General features: G+C 56.9%; 1 protein-coding gene across 1 annotated transcript; it reads right to left on the bottom strand.

Annotated features, from left to right (window-relative positions):
• Window positions 1-18,407: 18,407 nt before the first annotated feature.
• Window positions 18,408-20,296, bottom strand: TMEM270 (transmembrane protein 270). The gene is made up of 3 exons (XM_042922228.1): window positions 20,176-20,296; window positions 18,826-19,221; window positions 18,408-18,723 (listed from the first exon to the last, which is right to left on the bottom strand). Exons 1-3 carry the CDS (start codon window positions 20,245-20,247, stop codon window positions 18,484-18,486), a joined length of 708 nt encoding a protein of 235 aa, XP_042778162.1. The 5' UTR covers window positions 20,248-20,296; the 3' UTR covers window positions 18,408-18,483.
• Between the last annotated feature and the right edge of the window lie 7,043 nt (window positions 20,297-27,339).

The raw sequence follows: 27,339 nt of genomic DNA, 5'->3' as shown, positions 1-27,339 counted from the left end.
ACCTGCTGCCTCCTACCCGTGATCTTTCAACGACACTTGGGGCACACAGCAAGAGGCCACCAAAACCCTGGCCTCGGCCTCCCGGAACAAACCCCAACTCCACCGCAGAGCCTCAGAATTCAAGTGCAACACATTTGTTCCATAAATAGGTCAAGTGGAGCTTAACAACAACAACGGCAACAACGACGACGACAAGGGCCCGCCCAAGGTCAGAGGGTACCAGTGGTAAAGGTGAGACTCTGGTGACGGTGTCCACAGGTACCGTGCCTGGCAGCTGATGTCAAGACAGCTGGACAGCACCCAGCATCCATGGCTCAGAAGGCTGGCAGCGTAGGCGGGAAATCACGATGGCTTCCCGGAGGAGGTGTTCTCCCCGACAGTCCAGTCCTCTGTGAAGCCCACTCAGGTGACCCTAGGTAGAGACAGCAATAGGTCAACAAAAGGAAAATTGCAAAGAAGAATCAGAGGCCTTTGGGGTGAGCTGTCTCTTCCCCTCTGCAGGCCTCAATGTTCTCATCAGTACAATGGGGGGCAAAGGATGCAGGCTCCTGCCATATCACACGGTGACTCTCACGGTGCAGGTCTCAAGGCTAGCCCAGGGCTGCCCAGATACCAACCCTCACTTAGGAGACCTCAAGTTCTAGCAAGGTGCCCGGGAGGGCAGGAGGCAGGTTGCTTAGCTTAGGCCCGGGGAGGGGCCGGATAAAGCCTCAGAGAGATGGCCAACTGCTGGCAGGGGATGATGGGCATGAGCGTGTCAGCAGCTTGGACCATATTCCGTAAATGACAGGAAACTGAGGGCATTAAGTAAGGCAGGGTCATGGTCACATTCACCACAGCCCAGCAGCAGCAGCGAGGCTACAGCAGATGAGGAGGGCTCAGGGCGAGAATCAGAGATGGGGTCTTTCTCTCCCCGTTCCTGGACTGTGAGAACAAGGGACTCTGGTCCCCAGGGCAGACATCGAGAAGCAGGACAGGCCTGATGACCGTATGCTGACCCTCAGGGAGCCTGGCCATCACGGTCGTCTGCACGGAGGGCCACCCCTGGGCTGCGCTGGGTCAGGCTGACCGAAGGCGCCACGGACATCTGGCTCCCCAGGCTCCTCCCAGTGGCCACTGCTTGTGATGCAGAATGGTTCCCAGAAACCGGTGGTCCAAATGTCCACGTCCAAGCGGGGCAGAGCGTGAGTGGAGACGGAGATTCAAGGAGGAACTCATCCCTCCCGATGCAGCAAAGGCTCATGGAGCCCCTGCTGTGTGCCAGGCTTGGGGCTGGTGTTAGGGGCACAGAGATTTGGAGATAGGGTGTAATTGGGAAGGGGGTGCCCTGAGACCCATGAGCCATGAAGCCCCGGGGGGGCTGGGCAGTGGTCACAGGCCTGGAGAAAGACGTGGAAGATGAGGGCAGAGATGGGAGGAAGGAGAAGGGGCTGGAGAGACAGTGGGGGGTGGGGGCAGCTGCTAGGGACAACGGAAAAGCACAGGATTCTGGGGTCTGCAAGTGAGTGGGAGGGAGGAGGGAAGGGAGGGGGCCCGGTGAGGGGACCCCATCGAGGGGAGGGGGCTCAGCAGTCCAGTCCAGCTCCGGACTAGGACCAGGACACCAGAGCTCACCTTCCCCCAAACCACCCGTCTTGCCAGGTTTTGGTGGAGACACAGAAGCGGGGCTATGGGCCATTTTCACCTTTTAAAAACCACAGATATCCTACACTGGGCACCAGAGCCAAACTTCTGGGAGGGACAGAGGCCCTGTGGCCGCTTCGCCTGACGTCAATCGGGGCTTCTCTTTTGTCTGCGGCTTTGACAGGAGGAGGCCAGATTAGGGGGCTAAGCTGGGAGAGGGAGAGAAGAGCCAGAAGCGAAGCATGGCCCCTGGTTCTCCCGACCTGCCCTTCCTCCCCGCACCTGCCCAGGCCACAGCTCCTGCAGGGGCTTCCCACTGCCCTCCCCGTGCCCAGCTCTCGATACAGCTGCCCAAGCTGCCAGGTCCGGGCTTCTGCAGCACAAGCCACCTCCCCAACGTGGAGCTTCGCAGACAGGGAGACTGAGGCCTGGAGAGAACCAAGGGGCTAGCCGGTCCACCCTGCGCCCCCAGTTCCAGCACAGGCGTCAGGACAGATTTGCTGCAGTGCCCTCCCCACCCCCACAGCCCAGCCCTCATTCTGCCTCTGGGCCCTTTAGAGGCTCCAGGGATCAGGGAGCAGCTGGTTGTGAGGGTAAAGGTTGGGGACAGGGATCATCTTTAACATACACCCACCTTGGGGCACCTGGGTGGCTCAGTCGGTTACGCATCTGACTCTTGATTTCAGCTCAGGTCATGATCTCACAGTTCATGAATTTGAGCCGGGCATTGGGCTCTGTGCTGACAGTGGAGTCTGCTTGAGATTCTCTCTCTCTCTCTCTCTCTCTCTCTCTCTCTCTCTCTCTCAAAATAAATAAATAAACTTAATTTTTTTTTTAATTTAACATATACCCACCTTAACCAGCTCCACACAAGGGTCTTGTCCTAATACAGAGTACCTACTAGTCTGAGACTTGACCCCCAAAACCCAGAGTGACCCCAACACCCACCCTAGGCTAAGCCCAACCACAACCCCAGAACAAGCCTGAATCCAAACTGAACCCTAACTCCACCCCTAGACTGAACTCCAATCTGAAATAGAGGCTGACCCCAGAGCCCCCTCTGACCCTAATCCCCATCCCAGATTAAACCCTGATTCTGACCGCAACCCCAGATTGAACCTTGAACCTGACGCCAAGGCAGAGCCCTGTCCCAGCATAAACAGACTGGGAAAGACTCCAGGGACACAGGGCATAAGCCCGAGCCCCCCTGCTCCCAGACCAGGCGGTGGACTCCCCTGAATGTTAGGGCCACCCAGGTATGAGGAAAGGAGAGACAGGACAGGCCACTGCAATGTTGTGTCACACTGGCCAGCACCATACTCCTTGGCCTCAGGCTTATCAAATCAGGGGGAAGGGGAGCGTCACAGCCTGCCTGCCTCTGTGCAAGGTGACCCTGGCAGGATAAAAGAAAGGCTGGGCAGGGCCATCCTGGATGCAACACTGGACACATACGTCCCCCTGCACACAGGTCTTTCAGGAACAGTGGCCTGAGCCAGGGGGAGGTCCTGTTCCAGAAAGGAACATTCCACTGTGGCATTGAGCCCTCCTCCACAAGGAGCAGAGCATACACAGGGCCATGCTTCACAGAGGGTGCAGCTGATATGACCGTGCATAAGGCTAGGCCCCAGGGGCCCAGGGCTTAGCAGTGCAGGAACCCCCAATCTCTGGGCCCTGCCTAACAGCAGGAGATACAGAGTCGGGGGGAAAAGCAGTCTAAGTTCTCAGGGATGGCTGGGGACTGGGGAACCCCCAGCCTGAGGGCGTGCCCCTTCCTCCCTCCAGGTGCCTTCTGGTCTCAGTGCAGAGCCAGGGCCCCAGGGAGGCCTGCCTGAGCCCCCTTCTGCATCACCCCGGTCCCTGGCCTCACTCCCCTCCTCACTGTGAGAACGTGCGCTTGTAGCCGCAAAGAAGAAATCAGCACGAAGGAATGTGCTGTCGAGGGGCCAGCGGACAGGATGGGCTTGCCGGAGAGGGAGCGAGCAAAGAGAGCTCCGGGAGATCGGAGCCGGGAAGGAAAACAGAGATGTGCCGGGGCAGCTGGCCAGGCAGCACCGGCCCAGCCATTGTTCCCAGCCCCACGGGTCAGGTGCACTGGGCCCACGGCCGAAACCCAGCCTCTGCTCGGTGTGGCCCCAGCCTTCTCTGGGCCTGCCGCCTCCCTTCTGTCCCAGGCCCTGACCTCTGGGGCCTGGCCCAGCCTGGGAAAAATACGAATTTGTCCTCTATGCTCCCAAACAGCTCTCTGTCCTCCGTCCGTCTCTTGGCACATCTCACCTACCCCGCCCTGGGGTCCACGTCCTTCCGTAAGCCTTCCTCTGTCCGGACCTCCCCGTGGGAGGATGCTTCTGGTTTCAGTGGCCTGATAAGCTGGTCCATATGTGGACTTTAATAGCTGACAATAGCTTGGACCTGTCCCGTCAATGTGTGGCTCCCCCCGAGACTAGTAGCATCAACATCACCTGGAAATTTGGTAGGGATGCAAGTTATCAGGCCTTATCCCGGACCTACTAAATCAGCCCCTGCAGGGGCTAGGGATGCACGCTCAGGTCTGAGAACCACTGAGTTAGAGTGTGACCAAGGTCAACTCCACAAATGTTGATAGAATATGCAATTGAATGAGCAAATGACCGAATGACTTTCAAGAGGCTTGACGTAGAATGGTTCCTAGTTGCCTGTCCGGTGTCCAAGCCCCAGAGACAGTTGAGAGCTGCAGACTGAGACAGGGAAGGACCGACCAGCTGGACTCCCTCGGAGATGGAACAGACTCTCAGACAATGTCACCTACAGGGAGCCCGTCCAGCGGGTCAGGCCTGGGGCCCAGGCAGATGCAAAGAGGACGAGCCAGAGTGGACAGGAAGAAGGGGCCCAGCAGGCCAATGGGATATAGCAACAGGCATCTGGGACTTGGGACCCAGGCAGAGACGGGGACGTCCAGCAGCAGACAGACAAGAGGGAACCTAGGAGCAAAGCTGAGCCTCCGTGATCAGAACTGGGACACAAGATCAAATGCCGATCACCTGAACATTGAGCTTGGCTCCTTCAAAAAGCCCCTAATTGAAGTCAGGCTGGGCCCCAGAACCTGAGGCGGAGCTGAGCTTGCTGGTGGGGCCCAGGGACTCTTGCTGTGAGGAAGGGACAGGGATCTGAGCAGTGGTACCAGTCTTAGAAACTCATCACCAAATCTGGTCTTCGAGGGGCACCTGGGTGGCTCGGTCAGTAGAGCGTCCAACTTCAGCTCAGGTCATGATCTCGCGGTTTGTGGGTTCGAGCCCCATGTTGGGCTCTGTGCTGACAGCTCGGAGCCTGGAGCCTGCTTCGGATCCTGTGTCTCCCTCCCTCTCTGCCCCTCCCCGGGCTCACACTCTGTCTCTCTCTACCTCAAAAATAAATAAACATTAAAAAAAAAAGAAGTCAGAATCTGGTCCTGGACTCAGATCTCCCCTGACACCGGGATGGCTCTTTCTAGAACGTCACACTAGCTTGATGAGTGAAGTCCTCCCAGCTCTCCCTGTGGCCTGGGTCTCGCCCAACCTCAACCACAACCGACCTAATCGTAGCTCGTACTTTCAGAATAAGTTAGAGAGATGGACAGGTCTGTCCCTAGCCCCTTTGTTCTGTCCACCTGCCAGCTCATCTCCCCTCCGTGCCAAGGAAGAGAGGACAAATCATGTAGCCAAGATCTCCACGCTAGCTTGGCCAACCTCCCGGGGCCAACTTCATCCGATGCCATAAGGGTGATTTCAAACTTGACATAAAAAGAGAAACATCTTCAGCCACAGCCACCATCTCTGCTGGGTGATTTGCCATTTCCAATCCATTAGATGCCCTCTAAACATGCACGGCCCAGAGTATGTCCCACTCATCCTGGGAAAGATTCCATGAGGAAAAATGGCACCAGTATCAAATAAGGCTGGGAAACACTGCATGCCAGTGCCCCTTCTTGGGAGATCAAAGCCCCTGTTAACAATCAAAGGCTCTGAGAAGTCCTGCCTGACTTTGTCTAGTCCAGTGTTTCCCCAGTTTATTGGAGCCAGACGCTTTTCTTCTCCCCACCCCCCACCCCCCACCAAAAAACGTTCCATGGAGCATCCCTTGGGATACACACCCTTGCCCACCGCCACCTAGACACAGACAAGCTCCTTTCCGGAGCCCCAGGGAAGGTAAGCAGAAGTCAGAGGAGTATCTTATTCCGAGGCCCTGTGGCAGAGAGAGCGGGAGATTCTGGAGACCCACAGGGATCAGCATGGATGTCCTTTCCTCAACTTCCAGGATACCCCGTCTCCAGAGCCGCTGTCCCCAGAAAAGGTGTCATTGGGCAGAAGCCTCAAAGGCGGGGCAAGCTTCACTGAAAGGGGGCGGGGGGTGGCAGTCTGTTGTTCATGGAAGAGAGGCTGGAACACCTGCATGAGAATGACAGGCACCTCCCAGCAGCCCCTGGGGTCGATATAATCTCATCCTTCGGCTGGACTTGGACCAGAGACCAGTTTGTATCTCCACCTAAATCCCCTGCTACCCAGCAGAGACCTCCGTTCTATCTGCCGAAAGTTCCTCTGCATCCCCCCAAGGCCTGGGACAACCTCCCAGCCCCCACCTGTGAGCTCTGAGGTGTCCTCTTTGGGGTGGAAGGGAGAACAGCTCCCCGCCTCCTGCCCAGACCCTTGGCTGCCTCCTGAAGCCGGACAATGCAGGGAAATGTTTGCACCCAAACAACTGTGCTGCTTCAGGAACTGCCTGACCCTGCCCCGGAAAGCACACTCCTGGAGCTCCACCCGGCTACCCCCTCAGTCTGGGGACCACAGACCAAAGCTGGCGGGGTGGCCCAGCAGAGGGGGCGGCAGAGCAGGAGGGGTGCTAGGGGTCCCTGATGTGGGCGGGAGGGGAGCTCCGGGTCACCTCTCTCTAAGGACTGGGGCTTTCCTTCCTGCCGAAATCAGAACGAGAGCTCTGTCCCTGCCTGCGGAAGACGCAAGGGCCAGATTGTCAATATTTATCTGGAAAGCCGAGGCCCTGGATGCATCTGGCCTGGAGATAATGAAAATAGCACTTTGATGCGATTTGAGAAATGCATTAATTCATTCAACAAGCATGTGTAGCCCTCAGGTCCCACGCCAAGCCCCGTGCCGGGCACTGGGGACCCAGGAGTGGATTAGCCCCGCCGTGCCCTGGATCACTCTGGGTGCCTTAGGCACCCAGAATAGAACAGGGGCAGGTGGGCCCGTCATCCAATGCACGCGCGGCCGTGGCCACCCAGATCGGGAAGCCACGGGTCGAGGCAGTTTATAAAAGCAGAGGTCACCGTCCCCCCGTGTGATAAAGACGAAAATGCCCTCTGGTGGCTCCCCTCCCAGCGGCCCTTCCCATCACTGGGATTCGGGCCTCGCCAACCCCAACGATCCCTGAGGTGAAGAACACCAGGTGCCAGCCAACAAACGTTGCAAAAAAGCCTCAAGAAGAAAAGGCAGACTGGCCTCTCCTTGCTCATTGGCACAGACGTGTGCCCACGCGACCCCTCCGTGGAGTGACCTCCGGGCACTCCCGCGCACAGCACTGGGGGGCACAGCAGCTTCCTGCTTCCAGCAGTAGGGGGGGCATGGTGGAGGGGAGAGGGTCAGCGACCCCAAGTCCCCGTGGGGCTTGCACAGCGGCCTGCCTCTTCTTACCTTGGAGGAAACCGAGGCCCGGATGGAAGGAGTCAGGGGCAGCTAAGGTCAAGGCAGGCAGCCCGCTTGTCACAACCCCTCACGCCCACCTCGCCCGCGTGCCAGAGACTGTGTTTTTGTCTTTCTGGGGGGGGGGGGCGGGGTGCGGCTCAGAGCCTTGAGTGATGAGTTAAGTGACAATGAATTTGAACCACATGGAACTCGGGCTTAAGGGGAAAGTGTTTTGGTGAAATGCAGCTGGGATTTCATCAGCCCCCACCCCCCAGACAGTACAAAAATAGTCCGGGCCAGGCAGGCTCTGACCCACAGGCCTGGCCCAATTTCGCCGCCCCCTGTCCCAGAGAGAGGCTTGGAGTGGCCTCTTTCCCTGAATCTGAGTTTCGTAATCTTTCCTTGTTGTCCTGGTCGCCTGTTTGTTGACTGGCCTCATTTGCCTGGGAGGATTTGCTCCCTGACGGGCTCCCCGCTGCTTGGCTTTGAAGAGGGAGCAAGGCAAGAAGACGCTCTCTCGCTCTCACTCTCTCTCGCTGTTGGTAACAAGGCCCACAGGGCGCGAGACTGGAAAGAGGGTCACGGGCACAGCCTGGGGACTGGTCGGGCAGTCGCAGGACCTTGGGAATGGGGGTGGGTGGGTGATGGGCTTTGGACAGTCGGGTGAGGGGTGGGCTTCACCTCAGCAAGAGCCAGAAGGTTCTGTTGAACATCTCAAATCCAACCCTGTTCCTCAGAAAGGGAAACTGAGGCCAGAGGCAGGAGGTAGGTGATCCGAGGCCCTAGAACCTCTAACAGCATGACCAGGACTCACCCAGGGCAAGGACTTCTGCTGCCCAGCCCGGGGCTTGTCACCAAGGAGGCTGCCAGAGTGTTTGTGAACCGAGAGAATGGCCAGAGCCCTTTGCCCAAATCTTCGTTGGGAGGAAGGAAGCAGAGGGGGAGCTGGGCACCCTGGGCAGACCTCGAAGGTGGACAGGCCTCTACCACCGTGAGCACCTGCTAATAATCATCCCCTCCCCCCGGGCTGTGAATGGCGGGACCCGGCTCCTGAGGGCCCGTCCCAAGGTGGGGAAGGAGAGGGCATGCTAATGACGCCCTTGCAGACCCAGCACCAGGGCCCACGGGTCAGCAGCCCCCCAGGAGGGAATGAGAAGCACCCGCAGTGAGGCCAGAGGCAGCGTCTCTTGGGCCAGCTGACAAAGCCACTGACCTGATAGTCCAGAGGCATGTGTAGAAACCTTGTCCCAGCCCAGGAGCCTAGACCAGGGCCGGACCCCCCATCCTGGGGGACGAGGTAATGAGTGGTGGCCGAAGTGATCCACAGGCCTTCAAAGGCCACCGTGGAAACCAGTCTCCTATCCTAGGCACCCAGGTTCCCATCCAGAGCATTGAGGTCCAGGGAGACTTGGTCCTGGGGACCAGGATGGACCCCGAATAAGTGGTCCAGGCACTGGGACCTTGGCAAGTGGCAGCAGAGGGCTCTGGGCTCTCCCCCAAGCTACTAGCTTCCCCATCTGACTCGGGCGTTCCGTGAGGCCTGGGTGACACGCTGGGCGTCGAAGGACAGCACCCCGGGTCGGGGAGGCCTGCTGGGGGTCTGCAGCCCGAGGCGGGGGCACGGAGCCCACTGCCCCTTCCGGCACCCGCAGCCTGCCCAGGGTGGAGGAGGGAGGTGCCTTCTGGGCTGAACCAGCAGCTTCCTCCTCTTGCCAAGTTCAACCGTGTAGAGTCCAGTTAATCTAGGTCTTAGCAAGAGCCTCCTCCACTTCCTTTCTCCTCAGGCCAGAGTCCCCCCACCCCACCCCCCCGGAGAGAGCCAAGTCCCCTAGGAAGAAGGACAAGACCAACATCCGTCCTTCCTGCCTCGGTCTCCCCACACAGGCCTGGACCACAGAGCCTCAAATGCATGCAGAAAGCATGGCCTGGGTGACCTCTCCCCACCACCGCTGCCCACCCCATCCCATGGAACCTGAGACCCAGTCCATCTAGAAAGCCCTGCCTGCCTGGCCTGGGCTGCCCTCCCCCCACTTCCGAGAGGGGTTCCACTCCTGTTACTCCTATTGTCCTCCCCCTTGGCACTCAGCCGGCCCCCAAGTCCGGGCTGGGCCCCCTTGAAACCAGCCAGCTAGGGAATGGGGGTGTCAGGCAGGGAATCTGGGAAGCATGGGTCAGCCCCTGGAGTCTGGGAAATGGTTTCTCCCCAGCCCTCTGGGCCCGGATGGGACTTAGGGGCTCAGTGAGAGCAGTCAGACAGGCCTGGGTTTGAATTTCTTGTCAGCCGTGTGGACAAGTGATTTACTGGCTCTGAGCCTCAGTTTCTGCATCTGTAAAATGGGGATAAGCACGATCCCTTCCTGCCACGGTTGTGGGGACTGAGATATTACATCAGGACAAAGTCCTCCCCACGGTGCTTGGCACAAGCCTCACCCAGTGAGTTTGTCGGAAGGTGGCTGTGGGACAAGGGGTGTCAGTCAGAGGAATCCAGAGATGACACCAATGGTCCCAGAATGCCCTCTCCTCCCTCTGTCTGCTTAATTCCCCAGGCAGGTCAGATGGTGGCAGAAGCAGAGAGAGGGAGCCCCTCCCCCGACACATGCACATTCATAGAGACCCCCAGCCACAGCCCCAGAAGCTCTAAGTGACCCAGCAGACAGTGCCCCCACCTCAGAACCAGGTGTCCCCCCCAAAAGACCTAGCACAGCAGGTGGGCCTAAGGCTGACCATCACAGCCCCCAGCAGCCCCAGACACCTGCCTTCTAGAACGGCCAGAGGAAGCAGCTCTCTCCCTGGCCGGCAGGACTCAGATAATAATACAAAATCTCTCTCTGTTTGACTTTGGAGGCCTTGACGAGGCAGGAACTTTTCCTCGTGCCTGGACACCTCACACAAGGGCCTGGGGAGACGGGACAAGATGGTCCCCGCGGATGAGCTGGTGGTGCTTCTCCTCCTGGGCTGGGGACAGCAGCATCACTTGCCAGGACCTAAAAGCCACCCCTGTCTCTGCCTCACTCTGTCCCTTCTCCATCTGTCTCCATATCCCACCCCCAACCCGGGTCTGCCCACATGCAGAGAGGCAATGAGGAGCAGTGGTCAAGGACCCGGCTTTGGAGCCAGACTGCCTGATTTGAACCCAGCTCTGCCACCCAAAGGCTAAGTGGACCTGAAGCCTCAGGCTCCCTGTCTGGAAAATGGGTCGGTGATAACAACGGTACCTCCCTCACAAGGGAGGCTGGAATGAGTTAACACAAGCAAAGCCCTCAGAACGGTATCTGGCCCACAGTAAAGACTCAATAAATGCTACCCCTTGTGATTTTTTTTATTTGTGTCTCCGTCTTGCATGTTTGTTGAGTCAAATTTTCCGTGGGTACAGGAGGTAGAGGAGGAGGCATGAAGCTCTGTGGTTTCAACTGCCTGATGCCCCGGGTCCTCCGGACTGGAGGCTACGGCATTGAAGGATTCCTTTCAACTGGGGCCAGTGATGCTCTGATAAAGCTCGACCACAGGATGCAGAATCGGCGGGCTCTGTGCTCACACCCCCAGGCCTCGGAGGCTGGGCCAGCGGCGGAGCAGAGAGCATTCCGGGCAGGGAGACAGCAAGGCCTTCGGCCCAGGCCACAGGCTAGAGACACTTGCCTGCATTCTCAGGGCGCTCTCCCCCCGCTTCCTCCCACCGTCCTATGTACCTGACAGCTGTTTGTACCTCCGGTCACAGGAAGCTCAGAGTCTGAGAAGGCAGCATTTCAGAAGCCTAGAATCTTGGAATAATGGGGCTTGGGCCTGGCGCTAGGAGCTCACTAGCCCAATGACAGTGACGAGACTCCTACGCCTTTCTCGTTAGGGCCCCATGTCCCCATTGAGGTCAGAAGGGCGGTCTGAGGAGGAACCAGTCCAGGCCGCCACTGGGCAATTCCCATGGCCCACAAGTTTCCTCCAACCCAGGCCTGCGTCCCTCCCCCCTGGATGCCCCCACGAAGTCTGTGCTGCATGGCAGCCTGCTTCCCTCGGGCAACCTCCTTTTCTCTAAGCTCTCCTCTCTGAGTCTGGGGCCTCTGGGGAGACGTCTGCCCCCATCCTGCTGAGCACCCCCATTGGCTGGGAATTGAGGAAGAGAAGGGAAGTGACAGCCAGACACAGCGTGTGAGGTGGGCTTCGTGACAGGGACCCAGGATGGTCCCCCAGAGCTAGTGACACGCCCCGCGGCACCCTGGGCGCCGTGGGGAGGAGCAGGCGGGCAGACGACGCTGGGGGCCCCAGAGGCTCTTTCAAGGGATGCCAAGGGCTGCAGGGTGAGTTGCTGCAGAGTGGCAGCTGTCACCACTTCTGGCAAGGGACATGTGTCCACGTTATGTCAAAACTGGGCTACTCCCGAGGCAGCTCCCAGGGGAAGTCCTAGGAGCCGTGTCATCCAGAAAGGAAGAATGAGCCCTCTGTGCGTAAGACCCCGGCCTCGGGGAGGGAACCCCAGGCAGCACGGGAAGGCGGAGCGACCACAGGGCTCCAGCCCTCCAGATGTGCGCCAGCATCCGCTGTGGAGACAGGGCGGAGCAGAAACCAGGGGCCCAGATGGGCCGCATTAACCTGGGAGCAGGCTCTTCGGGGCCCAGATGCTCCGTGTTTAGCCGGCTAGCCGGCTTTGGGCTCCAGATGTGGGTCTGGGGTGGGGGCGGACACAGCTCCAGACGGATGCGGTCTATCCCCAAGGTCTATCTATTCCCTGCAGCGCTCAGCTGCAGCAGCCGGACGTGCAGGCCTGGGGCTTCGGGGGCTGGAACAAGGGGCCTCCACACTTGCCCTCTCCAGCACCCCAAACCCCAGGGCCAAGAGGGGTTCTGACTCTGACTCAGGAGCCACGGAGCCTGAAGGCTTACGCCTCATTGCATGAGCAGGGACGGCCCAATGACCTGTCCAGGGTCACACAAGCCGGGGACAGGCAGGACCCCAACTTGAAGCAGAGGGTCTGAGGGAGAGGACACTTCGGGGACGGATGCTTGCCTCTCCCTCCCACACAGATGCTCCCAGGCTCCCACAGTTAGGTGACCTGGACCTCCTAGTTCAAGCATCGAGAGGAGACACTGCCCTGACCTTTGAGACGGGGTCTGTGGGGTGGGCGACCTAGTCCAGCCCCAGGGGAATCTCCGAGGAGCTGGCCGCCCCTCGGCCTCCCCCCTAGTCCATTTGGGACGTGGAGGGACGGGAACACGGCCGGGCAGAGGACCCGAGCTGACCGCTGAGCCCCAGGCCCCAGGCACTTAGCCGCCACGTGGAGGTGACGAAAGAGATATTCCTATTTGTTGAGCACCCACCATGTGCCGGATCCTGTGTGAGCCCCTCACCTGCCTCGTCGGGGCCTCACAGCTCCCGTGCAGGGTGTGGGGTCCTCATCTTCCAAACGGGCAGCTCCCAGAGGAGCCACCTGTCCGAGACCACCTGGCCAGGCCAGGCAGAGCCAGGCAGGGCCGGAGGAGCACCAGGCACCTGCCGCTGGCCAGGGCTCGGCCACGGACGTGGGGCTGTGCAGGCTGGTGGCTCAACATGGCGTCTGGGGAGAAGGAACCCGGGCGTGGCGCTCTACCTGGGGCCTGGCTCTCCTGTCCCCATATAGCACATCTGCCCTTTATGGTGGGACGGCCACAAACCCAGAGACCCCTGCCTGAGCCCCAGGCATGCAGCAGCCGCCCCCACCACCCAGGGGGGCTCCGGCCTAGAGAACTGGAGGTTCTCAGTGTCCCCTCCTCAAGGTCAGGAGCCGCCCCCCTCCCACCCCTTTGCCCCAGGCCCTAGACGTACTGCTGAGAGAGCGGGGTGAGGGCAAAGGGCAGGCCCTCAGGAAAGGCCCTCGCCTCTAAGCTTTAGTCACCATATCTGCACACTGGCCCCGCTCTGGCCTCTGAGCCGGGAGGGCACTGAGGCTGCAGGGGGCAGAAGTCAGAGGCCAGGCCCAGCTGAGCACAGGGGAGCCACCAGGAGACCTGGCCTAGGAAAAGGCTCTGAGTGGATACAGCTCGTGGGCCCCAGTTGCGGGGAGGGTAACAGGCACAGCTACCCGCCCCCCCCCCCCAGGGCAGGTGGGCATCCCGCAGGCTCCTTCTAACCCCACCCCAGCAAAGCCACCCAGGGGAGGGACAGCAGGACAGCACAGCCTGGCCTGGGAGGGGAGACTGGCTGGGGGAGCGGGCCGAGGCACAGAAACGAATTGGTTATGTCAGGAGAGCGTTCTGGGGAGGGGGCCGCGCCTCTCAGCCCCGGCAGCCCCACCTGGGGCCCAGGCCCAACAGACTCTGGCTTGCTTCCAAGGGCAGCCGTGAAGGCCAGGGAGGGGGCTGCTGGGCTGCCAGCAGGGAAGCCTCGGTTGGCCACGGTGGCCAGGAGGACGGGACGAGGATGAGCCCCCACCCCCTGTCGGGCCCCTGTCGGATGCACGGGGGTCCTATGACCTGCAGGGTGCATCCTGGTGGACGTGTAGCCTGGCTTTGCTGAGGAGCAGAGCCCCGGGGACCTCGGGAGGGCTCTCGCCACCCCGTCACTTTCTCTTCTGCCCACTCCCCACCCCAGGGCTCCAGGACCCCATGCCCGAATCAGGGGACCCTGATTTCTCACTCTGAAGCTCTGCCTTCCGTCTGCCCAGTGCTCCCCCATTCTGTAAGCTGGACCTGGACGGCACCTCACACTTCTGTCTCCCCTGAGGTCGGGAGGGGGTCAGGAGCTGGGGGACAGGGAACAGCCAGAAAATGAACCCCCTTTTCCCAGGGCTGTATGCTCGGCGGGGGCGGGGGGGGCACGGAGTAGGAACTCAAGGAAGCGAAGGGGGGCTCGATGCAAAGCGAGGTCAGTGAAAGGCCAGGGACTCAGGCCGGGGACTGAGGAGGGGGCCCCTCGCAGTCGTGGCCGGGCAGCCAGCGCCCTGTGTGCCTTGGCGGAGCGGGACCCCTGGGCGGCCAGGTATGTAACAATTCCAGCCATTTCCTGCCCTATTAATGAGAAAGGGGCTGATATAAATATACGCTCAGCATAAATAAATACAGGCCAGGCCCGGGACTGCATAGCAGACAGATTGCGTGGAGCTGCTGGCCGGCCCTTCAGCCAATTCCCCCCACCCTGCCCACAGTCCCCCCCTCCTCACTGCCCCCCACTTGTTTTCCTCCGGCGGGCCAGGGCCCCTCCACACACACACACACAGAGGCCTGAGGCAGATGGACTGACCGCCCTTGCCCTAGGCCTCAGAACGGGGATCCGCAGCCCCTGGGAAGGCAGCAGAGGGAGCTGGGGTACCCAGTCCCTCCTGCCTCACGCACAGACCCGGTGACAGTCCTGCGAGGCCGGACGTGCTGTGATCATGCCTGTTCATAGGTGGGGAAACTGAGGCTCACAGGGTTCAGGGACTTGCCTAAGGTTATGCAGCCAGGAGGCTGTGGATCCAGGATTCAAACCCCTGAGGCTTTCTGACTCCAAGGCCTCTGATCTGCCCACTGCGTGCGAGGGGCAGCCAGGGGCAGGGTCTTGCCCCCCTCTTTTCTCCCAAACCCCAGTCCCCGGATGCCAGGGCCTCAGAAGGCCCCGGAGGACTTACAGCCAAGGCCTAGACGTGTAGTTCCACGGAGCCAGGCCCCGGCTCGAGTAGGGTGCACACGTAGACCCAGCTCCCCCTGCTCAAGACCACCTCCCCGCTGAGGCGTCCAGGTCCGTGGGGCCCCCTCGAGTGCTGGCTAGCTCATGGGGGATCATCTGGTCACAGACACGGAAACTGAGGCCCAGAGAGGGCAGAGCTTCATCTAAGTCACAGGAAGAAGCAGGCCAGACCTACGGAACCTTCTCCTCGGGCCCTGGCCTCGGGGCTGGAAGGCCGTCACCTCTCACAAGCCTCCCCCTGTTCAGAGCTGCCCCAGCTCCCCAGCCTGGACGCTGCCCGGGGCAGACTCGACGTCAGCCTGTGTCCTAAAACCCAGCGGGGGGCCCTTCCCTGGTCACATATCAGCAACAGCAGGTAGAAACCCAGGTCCAGAGAGGTTAAGAGCCTGACAGTGCTGATCTGGGGCCAGAGCCCAGGGCCTGTGGTACATGCCTCTCTTGTAAACCCAGTTCCAATGCCCCCTCCTTCAGGAAGCCTTCCCAGCCGCAGCAGCCCAAAGGATGGGTTCCCAAACTGCCTTCGGACCTACTCTACCTTCCAGGCCTTGAGGTACTTAGCGGGCACTTAGCCCAGGCAGCCACACTGGAGGCCCCCCTGCAGAGCCCCTATGTGGAAAGTACACATCGGGCCTTTGCCAGCTGGGGCTTCTTCCCGCCAGCAGCCAAGGACGTGGGGGCCGGCTGTTTGTGGGGGGCAAGCTGAGCAGGTGGGCACACTCAGGGCAGCAGCGTCCTGAGTCCCGGCTGGTCTGTCGGCCCCACCCTGCACCCCAGGTCCAAGGCCAGGTGAGGCCCTCGCCCTCTGCCAGCCTTGGCCAGCGGCCCCGGCCCCAGTCCCTTGAGCCCCAGAGACATCAACCCCAAGACCAGAGCATGTGGCAGGTGGAGAGTCAGAGAGGAGCTCTCCGGGACAGGGGCCACCTCCCATCTGCACCCCTCGCTGCCCCCAGGCCGTTCCTCTAGGGCTCACCCCCTCCAGAACCCCAGGGTGGGAAGGGCCGAACTGGAAGCTGCCCTGAGAGCTCAGTGCAGCCATTCGGAAGGACAAGACGTCCACGCGGACCGCCTCGGGACAGGGTGCGTGGCAGGTCGTCAAAGGCAGAAAAGTCTGTCACCTACCGACGTGCATGGTTCGGTGGGTCCCTGCCAGAGACCCCTCTACAGATGTGTCGTGTGAGCACACGTGCAGGTTTGCGTGGATGCAACGACTCACGGCCAGAAAGGAGCCCTTTTTCTCTCAAGTTTTGAACCAGGGAGGAAGGACGCATTTTTACCTTAACACGTCCGAATTGTGGGTGATTTTGTAAAAGTTTAGAAGGAGGGGCGCCTGGGTGGCTCAGTTGTTTAAGCGTCCGACTTTGGCTCGGGTCACGATCTCACAGTTTGTGGGTTCAAGCCCCGCGTCGGGCTCTGTGCTGACAGCTCAGAGCCTGGAGCCAAAGTCGGATTCTGTGCCTCCCTCTCTCTCTGACCCCTCTCCCTCTTGCAGTCTGTCTCTCTCTCTCTCAAAAATAAATAAACATAAAATAATTTTTTTTAATTTAGTAAAAGGAAAAATACTAGTATTACATATGCAGTCTGGCCAGTAGCCGCTGGCCAGGGCTACGCAAGCCTGCCTGCTGGTCCTGGCCTCCAGCCCATCGCCCAGCCCCCCTCCTGGCTTCTGTCCCGTCCCCCCTCCTTGCCCCCACCACGTGCAAGCCCACCGCCCTGCCTGTCCCCTTTCGCCCCTGAGACCCCGCTCCGCCTGCCCCCCTCCCTTGCTGCCAGTACCCCAAGCCCCACAGGCCACGGTCCTGTCAAGCACCACCTTGGTCCCTGGCAGCTCAAGACCCATGCAGCTCCAGACGACTGCCCTGGGGCCTCCTTCCCATCCCCCGAGTCCCCAGCCTCAGCGGTGATTCACACACTTCAGCGCCCAGCTTTCCCTGCACATCGTGTGTTCTGGAATCCCAGTCACATTTACTCCAGCACCAAGGCCTCGAGGGCCCTTCCCAGCAGATGTTCTGCCTCGCTGGCCAGATGGGAGCCCTTCAGATGTCTCCCCCCACGGGCAGGCCAAGCCTGCTCCTCAGACTCAGGGAAAGGGCCCAGAAGTTCCCCCCACACCTACCCTGGGCCACCTGCAGGTTCATATGGGAGACAGGGCAGGAATCTGGCCCTAATTTCCCTGGGAACCAGAACGCAGAAGGCGAACATAGGACAGAATTGTCTGGAATGTCTGCCCACCCTCACACCACCCTCGGGCTTGGGAGTGAGTGGAGGGTGATTGCTAACTCCCACGAAACCATCCTTTCCCCTCCTCTCACAGAATCACTGGCTTAGGGACAGGGTGGGTGTCTGACCCACTATAGCCTGAGCTTGCCCAGCTCAGATTGGCTGAGATTTGGGATGTTTCCCTCTTCCTGGAGGAGATGGATGGATCTGTGGATGGATTTGTGGATGAGTGGTAGATGGATGGTAGGTAGGTGGTTGGGTAAGCAGGCAAAGGAATGAATGGGTGAGGGGGTGGGCGGATGGATGGATGGATGGATGGACAGATGGTTGGATGGGTGGATGGATGGGCAGATGTCTGGATTGATGGCTGGCTGGCTGGCTGGATGGATGGCTGGATGGATGGATAGATTGGTGGATAGGTGGATGGATGGATGGCTGGCTGGCTGGATGGATGGATGGATGGATGGATAGATGGGTGGATAGGTGGATGGATGGATGGATGGATGGATGGATGGATGGATGGATGGATGTGATGGACAGATGGTTGGATGGGTGGATGGATGGGCAGATGTCTGGATAGGTGGATGGCTGGCTGGCTGGCTGGCTGGCTGGATAGATGGGTGGATAGGTGGATGGATGGATGGATGGATGGATGGATGGATGTGATGGACAGATGGTTGGATGGGTGGATGGATGGGCAGATGGCTAGATAGGTGGATGGGTGGGTGGATGGATGGATGGATGAGTGGGAAACTGAGTGGCTAAGAGTGTAAATGAATGGATGGGTTAGCTGCAGACCGGCTCAGGAGGAACTGCGTCTCAAAAGGAACTTTCTAAATCTCTGAAATGTGAGGCCTTGGCACCCCCCAGAGGCCAGAGTCTCTAACAACTCATGTCCCTTAAAGCCCTGAGAATCAGGGGCACAGACCTAGAGAAGGTTAGAGGTTCTGAGAAACAAAAAAAATCTAGTTCCACTGCTGGAACTTTCCCTGACTTACTCTGGGATCTTGGGAATGTTCAACCCTTCTGAGGCTCAATTTTCTCATCTGGAAAATTGAGCTAATCAAACCTGATGCCTGTGATGTTATGAGATTTAAACAAAATCATGTACATAAAGTGTCTGAGAGGGTCATCTGGCACATATCAGGTGCCCACAGAATGCGATTTCCTTCCGAGGGGCAGCCCTAGGGCACACGTGCACGTGTGCACGCACACACACACACACACACACACACACCAGTAAAGAAGAAGGGCACGGAGCGAGAAGGCCAGACCAGATCCAGAAAGGCAGATGGGGACACACTTTAATTCTCCCGGGGTCCCATGCTCTGACAGGGCTGGCCCAGCCTCGGGCCCCGGGCGCTCAGGGAGTGGGGGACTCGGACACGGGCCCTGAGCCCTCCTGGGGCTCAATTTCCTGAGCCTGGGCCAGCTGGGCCGTGTGCTCAAAGGCAGCCTGCAGCAGGCGGGAGGCAAGGCAAGTGGTCCAGGCGACGAGATAGGCCAGGTGCCAGGAGGTGAGCGCGGCTGCGTTCTCCACCCACCAGTACAGACGCTTCAGCAGAGCCAGGAGCTCGGGCACCGCACACTTGTCCAGCAGAGCCTGGAGGGGATAAGCGGATGGGCGGCTGGCCACCAGGAGCTCGCAGGGTGGCATCGCCCCAGTGCCTTGCCCAGTGCCCCAGGCCTGCCCTCAGCAGCCCACCTTGCTGAGCAACCAGACCACGCTGCAGCCACGGGCCCTCTGGCACAGCCTCCTGGTCAGCAGCAACAGCAGCAACACTACCGGGGTCAGGCTGTGTAGACACGACAGAAGCAGCTCCCTGCAGGTGGCCGCGGACAGGCCTAGCTGCTTCCAGGCCAGGCCCGAGGCCCACACACAGCCCAGCACGCCGGCCCACACCAGCCACACGGGGACTGCCATCGGTGCCAGCCCGGCCCGTAGCACCCGGCCCACGGGGCTGGCTGCAAGCCCGGGGGGTGGGTGGGCCTCGGGGCCGCAGGACCCCCAGGCCTCCTGGGCCAGCCCCGACAGCCAGCGGTTGAAGAAGACAATCTTCAGGAGCAGGAAATTGTAGAGGTAGATGCGGTTCTGGACCAGCTGCGGGAGCAGGGAGAGCCAGCCCATCGTCACCCACCCGAGGCAGGGACCCTGCCTGCCCCGGGTTTTGCCGTAGGGGGTGGGGCTACCGGGCCTCCTTCCGTCGAGGCCTCAGTTTCCCAACAAGAATGATCCTCATCTGCCCGCCGCTAAGGACTCCACTCTCAGGTGGGGACTGTGGAAGGCGTTTCGTATTATCTTTCATTTTCTTTCCCTTGGATTTAAGTGATTATTAACAATACTCTAGACTGAAGGAAGCTGATTTATTATTATTATTATTATTAATTATTACATAAGGAGTGACCATCTCCCCAGCCCTCTGATCCTGCAGGATTTGAACCCTGGGCAGTTTTTTCTCCCAAGCGCCTGGGCTTTCCTGCCCACCAGTTGTCTGTTGAGGGCAGCTGGGGGGCAGAGGGCAGCCAGGGGGTAGAGAGATGTGAGGCATAGGGGCATTACTGTCACACTATGGAGAGGGGTGAAGGAGAGGGAGGGCCCCAAGAAGATCTCCAGGCTTCTGTCCTGGGTGACAGGGTGGATATGATGTCTCCCATCCACTGGGAGAAAAGAGTGAGCTTGGGTGGGGAAAGAGTCTGTAAACGGGAAAGCTCCACCTGAGTCCTGGGGCTGAACAGCCAGTCCCTCGTCAGAGCCCTAAAGCCCCCAGCCCTGAGTAACGCCAATCCCCTCTGTCTGGACCTCATGTGCCACTGTCCAGAGAACCACCTGGAGCCCTAGGGGACGATGCAGGAGACAGCCATCTGGGGGTGGCCATGTGCCCCACCGTGGGCACTGTGGCTTAGGGATGGGGCTCCTGAGAGCTGTCAGATTACTCCAGGCAGGCGGGCAGTCACCCAGTTCTACAGGTTGGGTCAGGCCCATGGGCTCCAACAGCCCCGAGGTGGCTGTGGATGGCTGGGTGGACCCCCCCAGTGACCCCCATTCCCCACTCACCAGCACCGAGAGCTTCACCACCAGCAGCAGAATCCCCAAGAGGCTGCATCTGACAGGAGGAACAGTCTCCATGTCTGGCCCTTCTCCCCTTCGTCCAGCTGGGAGAGGGAGGGTGACCTCACAGATACCGCAGGGTGGGGGCCAAGTTACCGTGGGGACCCAGTTGCCACAAGAGACCCCCTTTTACCTGCCTCCCGCCTCTCCAGGGCACAAAAAGCAGGGTACTTTTCTTCTATGCTCAGTCCCCTTCCTGATTGGAGACGGCCCTGGGGACATAGACTCCATATCTGGCCCGCCCACATCCCTGGAAATCCCAAAGTATTCAAGGCCTGGGAAATAGAAATCTTGATTCCCCAAGGCCACAGGTGACACAGTATTTGGAGGCAGATGGAAAAGCTCCTTCCCCATTCCCCCACCCCCACCCTGGTCACAAAGAGGAAAAATGAGGTTGTGACTTTTCCTCTCAGACCCTCGTGATACCTGAGACTCTGCTAGAGGAAGACAGGGGAGGAAAGGTGTGCTGACCTAAAGGCCCCAGGGTTCAGGAGAGAGGCAGAGGCTGCAGGAAAGGGGACAGTTTGCTGAGCTAGCCCGCTCAGGGCAACCAGGAGGCCACAGGCTGCCTGGAGCATCCCTGGAAGTTTGCAGGAGGCTGGGATTAGGATCAAAGGCTTAGAATTCTGGGAGAACCAGAACCTTGATCCCAGCATTTCTCACATTGCTTTTCTGTCTGGGTCCCTGCAGGTGGCCCCAGGAGGCTGTGGGAGGAGGCTCTCGCGCCTTTTAGAAATGTTTTTAAAGCTCTCCCTCTGCTGGACAGGCTACCGTAGTGTGGGGCTAAGTGACTCTGTGCCCATCAGATGGGTGGGCGCCGCCTCAGCCCTTGCACACAGCGTGATTTCAGTCCTCGCCTGCCACCTCAGCCAGGCACCTTGTGCAGGATACAACCTGCCCAACTGGACATGGAAATCTGCCATTATGAATCCCTGGAACAGAAAGGATGACCTCTGCCCAGGGCAGTCCTGTTTGCCCCTTTGTTTCCTCTCCTGGGGCAACAGCTGAGGGCTGGAGGGTGCAGCGTGCAAAGTCCCTCCACTCTGTCCTCTGCCTTGCCTCTCCCCCTCCCACCCTCTGTGGCTGCAACATTATGGCACTGGGGGGTCACTGGGGCTTCAGAAAGGCCTCCTTCCTGTGGGGTGCCTGGGTGGCTCAGTCAGTTGAGCGTCTGACTTTGGCTCAGGTCATGATCTCATGGCTCGTGAGTTTGAGCCCCACATTGGGCTCTGTGCTGACAGCTCAGAGTCTGGAGCCTGTTTCAGATTCTGTGTCTCCCTCTCTCTCTGACCTTCCCCCATTCATGCTCTGTCTCTCTCTGTCTCAAAAATGAATAAACGTTAAAAAAAATTTTTTTAATTTTTTTTTTAAAAAGAAAAGCCTCCTTGAGTTAAGTTTTGAAGGATGGGTAGGAAGTTCCCAGAGGAAGTGGGAAGGATGGTCCAGACAGAGGGAACAGCATGATTCAAACAATTTCGTCTTACTAGAGCATAAAGCGGGAGGAGGGGAAGAGCACAAGGCAAGTGGTGAGATCGGCAAGGGCCACACAGGCCACAGAATATTCTACATGACACAGTGAGAGCCATCAAAGAGCCAAGGCAGCAAGGAGGTTGCTGTGGGCTCTAAGACAGTCCCTTCAGCTCATGAGGAGGTGAGACTAGGGCAAAGGTGTCTGGGGGTGGGGGGCGGGGAACTCAAACAGCTCCCAAGCTTGGTCCCCAAGTTAGATTTCAGCAAGGCCTCTCTGTGGCTCGGTGCTTGCCCAGACCACAGGAGGGGAGGGACCCAGAGGGGTCTGCAAGGCTGGAAATACAGTGACAGAGGTCAGGACCTCCCCTGACCTAGTCCCGGCCACACAGTTACCATCAGCCAGAAAACCCAGAGTCACCTGGTCACCTTCGTTCTTCATCTTCCTGCCCAGCCACCTCCAGAGACCAGGACCATGAATTTCGCTCACTACGATGTCCCCTGCCTGGACCAGTGCCAGGTGCACAGTAGGAATTCCACAAATATTTGTTGAATTAATGAGCAAATGAAGGAGTACCTGCCTGGAGATCCCTACCTGCTAGGCTGCGTGTAAGGGCAGCAAGAACGGCTCCATATCAACTCAGATCCTTAGGTGGGGAGCCCTCCACCACTTCCTCTTTCATTCTCAACACCTAGGTTCAAGGCCATCTTGCACTACTGTGCTGTGTAACCTTGGGCAATAACTACCTCCTCGCCCTGGCCCTGTCTGCACCTTGCAGGGTAACGGGGACGACCAGGTGGGATAGCCCAGTTATCAGCGGCCGCCGCCTTGCCCGACGCCAGGGGGCGCCATTCTTCTCCCCCGTGCCTCCCTGCGCAGACTCCCTTCCCCAGCTCAGAACCCAGGGCTAGAGAAGGGCCGGGAGCCCACTTTGGACTTGCTTCGTTCCTGGCGTTCGAGGTCGCTCAGGTGCTCCCCTGCGGATGCAGAACGGCAATGCGACCGCGCGGGGGCAGCAGACACCGGGGGCGCGGGCCCGGCGCACCTGCGCGCGCTGCTGAACTTGGTGGAAAGTTTTGGGTTGCTATGTTGTCCCCTGTTAGTCTGCGAGGCCGGTTTCCCTGTGACAACAACCTTGGGGCATCGTGAGGAGCTCGCCCGGGGCACAGGTGCTGTCATGGCTGGGTTGTTGGAGGCGAAACCACGAGAAATAATCGTGTTTTTTTTTCTTTCTTTCATGTTCCAATATGATTTCATGTTCCAATAGATATTTATTTCATATCTACTTCTTTTTTTTCCCCCCAGAAAGACACAATGATAAATATGCCTTCATACTTATTGGAATTTGTATTTTTTGTTTTCTAAAAATGGCTTTATCGAAGCTACTTAAATGCAAATAATAATAATAATAATAATAATAATGAATTCAGGAGGAACCTAATCCTGGTTAAGGGACAAGATTTTGGAGTCCGTTTGAAAAGACCTCTGACGCTTAATCACAGGTCTATGCTTCCGGCCCAAATTCCTTTATCTGTAAAACTGGGATATACTTTGTAGAATCTAGCAGGTGAGGTTGTGTGGGAAGCAGTCAATGAAACAGGGTCTGGGAAGTGCTTTGAGCAGTACCTGCCCCCACCCCCACCCCCACCAGTGCCTGGAGGCTTTGGGGTAAATGAAGTCAGCATCTGTGGATTGAAAAGTTGAAAAGTGGGGCACCAGGGTGGCTCAGTCTGTTAAGCGTCCCACTTCAGCTCAGGTCATGATCTCACGGTTCGTGAGTTCGAGCCCCGCATCGGGCTCTGTGCTGAGAGCTCGGAGCCTGGATCCTGCTTCAGATTCTGTGTCTCCCCCTCTCTCTACCCCTCCCCAGCTCACGCTCTGTGTCTCTGTCTGTCAATAATAAATGAACATTAAAAAAAAATTTTTTTTTAAAAGGAAAAGTTGACTCAAGAATTTTTTGAAGCAAAATAAACTACAAGTTAGACAAAATTGCTTTCAAACACGTGCAAATTTGTGAAAAGAAATTATCTCCAGGCGGCATACACTGTATTGATTCATAAGCCAATAAGTGGACATATTCATTTCAACCAAACCACTCTTAGATGATTCACTTGGAGGCCAAGGCTACATTTTGAAATTCCAGAAAAACATGGGCAAATACACCTTAAAATTGATTCAAGTTGATACCTTAAAAAAAACTTTTAAGGGGCGCCTGGGTGGCGCAGTCGGTTAAGCGTCCGACTTCAGCCAGGTCACGATCTCGCGGTCCGTGAGTTCGAGCCCCGCGTCAGGCTCTGGGCTGATGGCTCGGAGCCTGGAGCCTGTTTCCGATTCTGTGTCTCCCTCTCTCTCTGCCCCTCCCCCGTTCATGCTCTGTCTCTCTCTGTCCCAAAAATAAATAAAAAACGTTGAAAAAAAAAAAACTTTTAACATGAAAAGTAATAAAAATGCCTTAAAAGTGTTTTTTGTTTTGTTTTGTTTTGTTTTGTTTTTTTGAGAGAGAGAGAGAGGAGTGGGGCTCACCTGAAGGGCTCCAGCTCACAAACGGTGAGATCATGACCCGAGCCAAAGTCAGATGCTTAAAGACGGAACCAGCCAGGCGCCCAAAAGTGGTTTTTTTTAAGGACATAAAGTTGCCAAACCATCCCAGTGCTCAGAAACAGTCATCCCCCCATAAAAGTTCTGATAAATGGACAAAATGCATAAATGCCAATAACAGATTGCAAAGCCACCCCTGTGAGGTACAAAAATCAACATATGAACAGACATCAATGGGAAATATAGTTTTCACCAATTTGTTTCTTGATCAGTTTGTTTGGAACCAATATGTTTATTTTTTTTATTTATTTGAGAGAGAGAGAGAGAGAACACAAGCAGGGGAGGGGCAGAGAGAGAGAGAGAGGGAGAGAGAGTATCCCAAGCAGACTCCACATTGTCAGTACGGAGTCCAATGCGAGGCTCGAACTCACGAACCAGGAGATCATGACCTGAGCTGCAGTTGGACGCTTAACTGACTGAGCCACCCAGGCGTCCCAAGAACCAATGTGTTTAGTGTATTTGTTTTCTGCGTATTCACTTAGACCTCTCTCGGATATTCTCCCACCCACCCATCTTCAACCACTGCCCCTCTCCCTGTTTGCCTTTTTCTCTACTAGACTTCTTGTGTCCTAAATAAAATGTTCCTCCATCCACTGAAGGGCGTTTAGGTTGTTTCCATTTCTTGTCTATTGTGAGGAATGGTGTAATGAACAAGGCGGCACAGTTATCTTTTCACAATCCTGATTTCAATTCCTCCGGCTCTATATCCAGAAGTGGGATGGCTGGATAATAAAGCAGTTCTATTTTTAATTTTTTGAGGACCTCCATACGTTTTTCATAGTAGCTGTATTCATATGCATTCCAACATGTGAGAGATAGATAGAGAGATAGATACAATGGGATATTATTTGGCCTTTAAGAAGGAAAATTCCCAACAACACGGAATGGAGCTGTAGGACATTATGCTAAGTGAGGTAAGACACAGAAAGAGAAATACTGCATGATCTCACTTATACGTGGAATCTAATGAAGCCAAACTCAGAAACCGAAAAAAAGAATGGTGGTTGCCAGCCAGAGCCAGAGGCTGGCGTTGGGAGAAGTGGGCTGGTCAAAGGGTACAAAGTTTCCATTACAAAGATGAATAAATTCTAGAGATCTAATGTACAACACAGTGAGCACAGCTAACAATAATACCTTATTGTTTACTTGAAATTTCCTAAGCGGATAGATCTTAAATCTTCTCAACACACATACACCACACACAAAGTCGAGGTGATAGATATGCTAATTTTAGCCGGACTGTGGTGACCATTTCACAATGTATACGGATATTCTTTTTTTTTTTTTTTTTTTAACGTTTATTTATTTTTGAGACAGAGAGAGACAGAGCATGAACGGGGGAGGGTCAGAGAGAGGGAGACACAGAATCTGAAACAGGCTCCAGGCTCTGGGCTGTCAGCACAGAGCCCGACGCGGGGTTCGAACTCACGGACCGCGAGATCATGACCTGAGCCGAAGTGGGCCGCCTAACCGACTGAGCCACCCAGGCGCCCCTGTATACGGATATTCAAAACAGCAGGTTGTGCACCTTCAACATACGCGACTTTTATTAAAAGGAACAAAGGAAAATGTTCCTCGGTGGTCACTCACTCACCTCGCCGTTCAAATCACGTAGTTGCAAAAAAATTCCGTAACCATCTCACCGCCGCCTCCAGCCACTGGCCATTTGCTCCTGCCCCCCCACTCCCCACTGTCACCACCCTGGCCCAAGTGACCGATAAACTCTTTGTTGCTGAATCTGGTGCAGAGACACTGTGAGCAAAGCCAAAAGGTAGCTTTGGCCTGGGAGAAATGTTTGCGACTCACACAGCAGTCCCAGAATCAGTATCCAGAATGGGCAGAACATCTAAGGAACTCCTACCAACATAAAGATAGATTAAGATGAAATCAAGTGACCGTAGAACACATAGGCAAAGGCAATTCACAGCCGAGGAAACCCAAAGAGCCAATAAACGCGTGCGAAGCTGCCACCCTCCTTAGTAATCGAGGGAAACGCAAATGAAAACCACAATGAGATCACTCTCTCATGCTCGTTTGCAAAGACAAAAAAAGTCTGACAAAAATGTGTCGGTGAGTCCGCGGGGGCAACCAGAGCATCAGACGTGACACGCGTCCTGACCTGGCAGATCCGTTTGTTTCTCAGACTCAGGGGGCCATGCCCGTTGCACACGCATGTGAAACCGAAATGAGTTCACAAGACAGTAATTGCCCTTACTACATGCAGCATGCGTTCTCTATTCGATCCATTGCACAAGGAACTGAATTGTTTTCCTTACCCCCTACTGGGCTGCAAGCCCCATTTTGTAAAGCACTCCTTCCAGAAGTATTCATTTGTGAACAAAGGAACATGTGCAAGGCTATTTGTGGCAGCATCTTTTCCCATCAATAGGGAAATGGAAATGAATTGGATGGATCTGTTTGCGAGATGACTACGCGGTGGTGACAATGAATGAGATCTGTATACACCAACGTGGAAGGGTCTCAAAAACGCAGTGTTAAGTGATGAAAAGGGGGAAGTCACAGAGTAATCACTATAAAATGATGGCGTTCATATGAATTTTCTCAACCCCATTAGCAATATTATGTTGTTCCGGACATGTGTAGTAAAAATACAAAAACAAGACCCAGAAGGTCCCGCCCATTCAGGGCGGTAGCTGGGTCCCTGGGGCAGCAGAGCGGGGAGAGAGGAATTCAGAGGAAATCTCACCTTCGTCTATAATGCTCTCTTTTTCTACATTCACATATTCTGAAGCAATAATGACAAAATGCTAATATTTGTTCATTCCGGGTGGCAGATACCTGAAAGTTGAGAACCAGCCAGTCACGCAGAGATCGGAAAGAAGGATGATCCAGACCCCAAAACAGCAGTGCAAATGTCCTGAGGTAACCACGGCATGTTCCAGGAGCAGCAGAGGCTAGGACAGTGGAGTGAGGAGAAAGGTTAGGGAGGAGGATGGTAAAGAATTTGGAATTTAGGTCTTAAGCAGGGGAGTGAGCTCATCAAGTTCATACTGTGAAGACATCATTCTGGTTGGGCATATTTT

This window comes from Panthera leo, chromosome E3, assembly GCF_018350215.1.
Source record: "Panthera leo isolate Ple1 chromosome E3, P.leo_Ple1_pat1.1, whole genome shotgun sequence".
Taxonomy (NCBI): Eukaryota; Metazoa; Chordata; class Mammalia; order Carnivora; family Felidae; genus Panthera; species Panthera leo.
The sequence above is the reverse complement of the archived record's forward strand: the minus strand, read 5'-3'. Positions and strand labels throughout refer to the sequence as shown.